The 7,022-nt window shown below is 32.7% G+C and overlaps 1 protein-coding gene across 2 annotated transcripts; it reads right to left on the reverse strand.

Moving 5' to 3' along the window:
• Window positions 1–6: 6 nt before the first annotated feature.
• On the reverse strand, window positions 7–5,792 carry LOC110011230 (probable sodium/metabolite cotransporter BASS4, chloroplastic). 2 transcript variants are annotated; one of them, XM_011103967.2, is made up of 7 exons: window positions 5,467–5,792; window positions 5,251–5,347; window positions 2,915–3,022; window positions 2,740–2,807; window positions 2,243–2,321; window positions 1,047–1,105; window positions 7–948 (listed from the first exon to the last, which is right to left on the reverse strand). In XM_011103967.2, exons 1-7 carry the CDS (start codon window positions 5,659–5,661, stop codon window positions 856–858), a joined length of 699 nt encoding a protein of 232 aa, XP_011102269.2. In that variant the 5' UTR covers window positions 5,662–5,792; the 3' UTR covers window positions 7–855. The 2 variants fall into 2 exon arrangements, with proteins under 2 accessions (XP_011102269.2, XP_020547299.1); XM_020691640.1 differs by having other exon boundaries at window positions 7–969; window positions 5,467–5,790.
• Between the last annotated feature and the right edge of the window lie 1,230 nt (window positions 5,793–7,022).

Genomic DNA, 7,022 nt, shown 5'->3' on the forward strand with positions numbered 1-7,022 from the left:
GCACTACCATGCCAAAACAATTGGCTGGCATGGCAACATTATTGCTGCCTGCCAAGCCCTACACACACATTGCAACTATCCCCACCAGTAGTGTAAGCAATGCATAATAATCTAATGCCTCCCTGATATGCTTCACTAACCACATGGTTGTGATTGGCTAGCTGACTGTTAGTAAAGATGTCACAATATCCTACCAGATTAGATTAATGTGAAACTAGTCTTGCTTACACTATAAACCAAATCCACGAAAACTGGAGAGACGGACAAGAGCTTACTAGATCCCAGGCTGACATTAGAAACAAGCAAGTGGTCACCCAGCCATGAAGTGGCTTCTCCTAAATACACCTAAGACAAGATTCTTTTTTCCTTCTCCTAACAAATTTTGGGGAAAACAGTGCATCAATATTGTGGTTGGCTATAGTAATCCACAGTTGGACAAGAGGAATGGTTTGTAAAATATATTAGGAAAAAAACTCAAAACCCTGAAAAGAAACTCTTACATCCAAAAAAATCGTGCAACTATTTTTCTTGTACAGAAAAACTCATTCTACCAGCTCTCATTCAGAAATACACAATAATTAACTTGTACCCAATTTTTGGAGAAGATTACCCTTAACTTCTTACAATTAAGAAGTTCTTTTAGTGATTTCAATTCTACATTTGGTTCTCTTTCAAGGAGTTTCCAGTTTCATGTAATTGGCATCACTTTTTCCTTTGCTTATTCACACTTTATGACAGTACATGACAGCAGTTAAGCAGCTCCATGGCATTAGATGCACAAAGTGTAGGTATAATGTCATTCTGCAACAAATGGTGTCATATTCATGCAAAAAAGAATTTTGAACTTATGGTACATCAGTAGCCAGCTCTAGAACTTACAAATAAGATTCCTAATAAATTGGAAATCACAGTCATAGCAAGAGCAAGAGCAGAGTTCCCTCCAGCAAGCTGTGTTTTATCAAATCAAACCTGCAGTCAAACTAATGGCAATTTTCGCTCTGATCTGAAAATCATTTGCAAGTACAATATTGGAAAGTGCATTTTACCCGAGTTAACGCCACTCCACTAGATAATGTTGTAGGCATACAGCTAAATATAGCAAGTCCTGTATAAACCGCGGCAGGGGGGGGGGGGGGGGGGTTAGGGGGAGGATAGGATTATATCTCCTCTTGCCCTTATGTTAGGGTTTTGTTTCTTGGGGTTGGCTAGAATGACAGCAGCAATATCTAATTTCTCTCAATATTAAGCTACTGCGTAGAAAAGAAAGGCAATACATTCCAATGTGTTGGCAGAGATAAGTAAAACCAGGGAAGAATATTTTGACAAGGATATCAAAATCAATAAAGGAAACAACTATCCATTTTACTCGTGGGAAAATGGTTGACTAATAAATTCTTAAAACTTAATGGATTGGTATGAGACAATTCAACTGCGATGGAAGAAAAAAAGATGAATCTACAATTTAGATCATTTTCTATTACCCATCAGTTCATGCTCTCCATTTTCAGTCGATATTGTAGTTTCTTCCTTAAAAACTAGAAAGAAGCCAACTTAAAACCTACAATGCCTTGGTTACTAGCAATTTACAACCCAGTAAAACATGAATTGACTCGTTTAACTCAAAAAGGGAAAATATAACATAGAGCAAATGGAAAAACACATAGAGATTCATAATTATAATTTTTATTACTAGAAAGATGGTGTGCACAATAAATTCTTCTGCATACAGCATTATTAAGAAGAAGTACAGAAAGACTAGAACATTATCAAGACGCAAGCCTGCAATTAAGTAAACTTTCTATATCAATCTGGAAAACAACATGGACAATCATATAAATATATAAGTATAAAGGACAAAATATACAATTTAAATTCTCTAAACAAGTAAAATCGACTGAAGAAGACTAACAGATGGAAAAATATGGGAAAAAAAAAACTTAGAATAAAAAGATTATCAGCTAGCATGAGTGAACAAAGGTATAAAGAAACTAGAGAAAGCAAGAAGAATCTTAGTTTGGCTCATATCAAAAAACCTTAAAATCATCAAGCGACTAGTAAAAGGTAGGACCTTCAAAGCTTTGATTGCCTTTTGGTAAGACGAGCATACACACCCCATAGAACTTCCAAAGATTCAAAGAGAAACATCTTTTCCGAATAACTAATCATCCTCTAGAAACTCCATTTGATCCAAAAAAATGACATCCAAATATCCATTGCAATATCAAAGCACAATCCTTCGAACCTGTAACAAACTCTTGTGGCTGGAGCTTGAGCAGCAAAATGATTTTTGAAAAGAAGGGTGTGAAAATTAAAATTGAAGCCTGCATTACAAAGGAGTTGAGAGTCAGTCTCTCGTTACGAAATTGAGAGATTACTGTGGACACTAATATATCAACACAATGAGACTCATAACGAAGAATTTACATAAGATAACAACTTCAGAAATGATGCAAACAGATTCTGGAACATGAAAAGTTTTAGGATTTTGAAGTGGTCCTCTTCTACACGCACTTAACTTGCATTCACCACATAACTTGTGACACTCACACAACAGCATGTACAGACTATTTATGTACGTATTCAGAATAAGGTTTGGGCTGATCGGCTTCAGTTTTAAGCACACGTAGCCAGAGACTGCCACCCGATCCCAGCCTAAAACCCCCTGTCCCTTATCACAAAAACAAAAAAGAAGATTCTAGAAAGAAAAACCAGGATATGAACAGGAATTCAAGGTAATACCAGTCCAAAGAGTCCAACTGGCCATGCTTCAGCAGCTGCTCCAATTTCATCACTGCGTAACGTCAATCCTGTATAATGAAAACAGTGACAAAACATTAGATGAACGAAAGTTTGAAAACTAACATATCAATAATGGAAAAGGTAAAAGAAACTACGTTTTTAAAATAAAGCTAACCTGAAATTATAAATATTCCAAAAGTGCTAAATTTTGATAGATAATATGTATCTGCAAGACAACCAAGGCTCGGATTTGCAAGTCCTAACACTACACCAGAGACGAGAGCTGCAAGCACCATTATGCAAATATGTTAGATTAAACAGAAAGCTTGCAAGTTTAAGTCAACTCTTGATAGGATCGCATATTGTGCTTATTTCATGTGATATTTTGACCTTTTGTGATCAAAATGCTCCTAATTAAATGTTATTTTGCAGCATTAGGACAAATCAAATGGAAAATGAAGAAAAGCACCAAAATGGAAATTCGGACAAAGACTCAAACTCAATTTTTGGCAAGAATTTGGAACTGTTTGGATTACCTTTTGATGAATAAGGAGTTTAACTAGTATTATAATTTTATTTCCATAAGTCTTTTAGTTCAATTAGGAATTTACTTTTAATCCTAGTAGAATTAGGTATCTAGTTATTATATATATGTGATGTAGTTCACTTTATGAGTCAACTTTTGAACTTTTGAGATCTCTACGTTTTTATAATATTTTCTTACTTTGCTTTTCATGCATTCTTCCATGAGCATGTCTAACTAGTTCTCTCATTCCGGTCGAAGACTTGGTGAATGCTTTCTACTTTCATTCATATTGGTATTTGTGTTGTTCTATGTGCTTTTATTACAAATAATCTGATTTATGAATGATAGGTAATGTTATTCATTGTCAAGAATATTTGCCTAGCCAATTGAACTTGCAAATACGTAATTGTTTGTTTAGTTCAATAATTAATAGTAACATAGCATAATTGATTATGTAGAAGTTTTCGATTATGTTGTGGGTAATGCACAATCTAACTTAAATAAATCTTCGTAGGAATTTATTGGTTAGAATTGGGCCTTTATAGTTCTTAATGTTGTCGTTAAATTAAATCTTGAGGACGTTCCCAATGTTGTTTACTGATTAAGGATTTAGTCAATGGATGTTCCTTGACTATCCACAAGGTAAGTAAAGGTGAGGTCATTAGGTTGTACCAATGGCCGATTGATTGTTATCTTTGCATCTATGATCGACCGTGGAATTAAGCATGATCTTGTCTTTAACTAGAATATTCACTCTTCCCTTATATTTATCTCTTCTAATTTTATTAGCTTTTTAATTTAATTTAGTTTTTATTTTTATTCTTCTTCACAATAAAAAAATCCCCCTAATTATTTTTATTTTTTGAAGGAATTAATTTAAAACCAACCCCTATGGATTCGACCCTACTCACACTTCTACAAAGATGTTCGTAGGAATTATTTTTGGTGGATTCGACAACCATCATATCTAAAAGTAAATAATAGTAAATGGGGTAAAGCATCACCTATAGTGCGTGTGCAACAACATCATTAGACAAGCTAAAGGAGATAATGCAACAAATTCAAGAACAGTAATCAGAATTTGCATGTAATGAACAAACATTTATAGGCTTTGTGGTAACATTTTTGCGCATCACATCCTATGCTTCATTTTATTTGCCTGCTATAAAATAGCATTGTTAAACCCATAGAACCATATTAATATGTTTGAGCCATGTTCCTTGCTTCTGCTGTATTGAAACTTCTCCAAAAGTAGTTTATTTTGTTCAAAGTAATCAAGGTCGGGGTCAGGAGTGTAAGCAAGGATATTTATTTTTGAAAAGGGAAAAAGAAAACGAAGAATAAATTAGTGATCAAGCATACTTCATCCATGTGCACAATTTAAAATTTTATAATGTTTGTTTGATTAAATAAAACAAAAGGAAGATAAGACGAATTACTTTAAACTTGCATGAATAGAACTAATTAATTAAAGACATAGTTACTTGTGACAAAACTGAATATAGCTCAGGCTACTTTAATCAGTTCATAATTTACTCAAACATCTTTGAGCCTTGAGAAATAACTAGCAAGAGGAGCACACTTTATGTGTTTGCACAATTCGAATTTTTATTATAATTATTTAATGAAATACAATATGAAAGATAAAATTAATTAACTTTAAATGTGCATGAATAAGATATTATTAATAATGTTAATTAATTAAGTATATTGTTATTTATGAAATAACTACTTATAGTTAAAGAGATTTTAACCAATTCATAGGATAATTTACACTCCCCTCCCTCAGGTTTAGTGTTATTAAATGTAGATCCATATGATTTGAGAAATTACATCTGTTACTAGATGTAAACCAAAAAGAGTCTAACATGTAATTATACTTACACCAAACATCGGTACCGGGGAGTGTAATTATCTCTACCAATTATTGTAGGGGTCTAAATGGTACTCATACAGACAGATAGACAGATGCACCTCCGGAATACCTAAAGGTAAAAAATTATCAGCCGCAAACTTCGACAATCGTGTGCTCCAATTCGAGTTCAGAACTTGTGGAAGTCGGTTTTCCCTATCATCATTTCCCTGAAACGTTCCACCAACTTTTTCGCTCAAAGAACAATCGAAATAAATTAAGTAACAAAAAAACGCTGAAACTGTCCCTGCAAATTAAACGAAATTGCGAGAGGTAGAGTGGAGGGAACCTGACGGTACTCTGCACTAGCTCTTATACTGCCCACTCTAGCAACTGCACGGAGTTTCCATGTAAAATGCGCTGCGTTGAACTTATCGCCGGAGAATGGCGACCGCGTAGCCAGAGGAAGCTGAATCTGACGCCTGAAAAAGGGAGTTCCGCCAGTCGGAGGCTTTAGGTTCAGGGCTCGCAGTGCTCCGGCCATTGTGGCTGTGGTTGCAAACAGCAACTGTACGCCTTCTAGCTATACAAACCCAAGAATTACATCGTTCTCAACCACAAACAATTGCAATTTCGTCCTTGTTAGGAAATAACAAAAACAATGCTAAAAACCATACCAGGTTTGAAATTTTTGGAGGTGAATTTTAGCAAAATTAGAAAAAGTATAAATTACATTCACAACCATCAGCTCTAACCTAATTATAAATACATTCTTATTAAATTAAAACTTATCTGTTTTGCCCGAATTTGTAAATTTTTAAAATATTTATTTAATTATAAATACATTCTTATTTAATTCAAGCCCGCTTGGATTTGTAAATTTTTAAAATATCCATCTAATTATAAATGAATGTTTGTAAAAACTTGTGTTTTTAGAGAAGTAATTATAGTAAAAATAAAAATAAAATTGAAAGTTATAGTAGGGTCAAAAGTGGACAGCATTTGTAGAAAAACATGAAAAGCGTATAAAAATGTATTGAATAGTATTTTAAGAAAAATCACTTTTAAAATAAACTTAATTAATTAAAAATCATTTTGTCCTGTTAAAAAGATTATTTTATGTTTATAATTTCACTTGTTATCTGTAAATAATCCAAAAATTTGTTGTTTTCTTATCCTGGAGTGACCATTTTAACTTGGATGGAATGACCAATCTGGTTGGAGAAATGGTAAGGTTTATTTTAGCAATGATCTTTTAAGGTAACAATGTCTATGAATGCATAATGTGATTTTTTCACATAGAGATGTAAGTAGTTTGTTTTATTTTTTTGAGGTAAAACTTTTATTAAGTTGATAATAAAGCATCCAATCGGAGAATATTGTTGATAGTAGATGAGTATATTCACCTATATCCACCTCTACACCAATTCTATATATGTAAAACACGAAAAAAGTGGAAATCAATATTCGAAATACTATTAGTTAAGTATTTTATTTTCAAGTACATGTATATTACGAAAATTCCGTTAACTGAAAATTATGACTTAAAAATTTAAATTACTATACTATATACTTAACCGTACATAATTATTTATCTTGATATTAACAAGCCATACAAGAATTTCAAAAGTAATATATTTATTGCATTTATTTGTTCAAGATAGCTAAAAATGAATCAAATTCATCGAGTAAGTTTTCGTTCTTTCAACTTTGATATTAGTTTTAGATAGTTACTTGAAAATCTTAAATGTTAGAAGTTTTTTAAGCAACTTCCCAATTAGACAAACAAAAAGAAGATTTTAAGCTGAAATTTTGGTTTGACAATATCATGCTTTATCAATGTTGAAAAAATATATTTTAATTGGATAAATCAACAAAAATATTATAAAAAGTTATTGAGAGAAG

Source organism: Sesamum indicum, unplaced genomic scaffold, assembly GCF_000512975.1.
Source record: "Sesamum indicum cultivar Zhongzhi No. 13 unplaced genomic scaffold, S_indicum_v1.0 scaffold00580, whole genome shotgun sequence".
In the NCBI taxonomy this organism is placed as follows: domain Eukaryota; kingdom Viridiplantae; phylum Streptophyta; class Magnoliopsida; order Lamiales; family Pedaliaceae; genus Sesamum; species Sesamum indicum.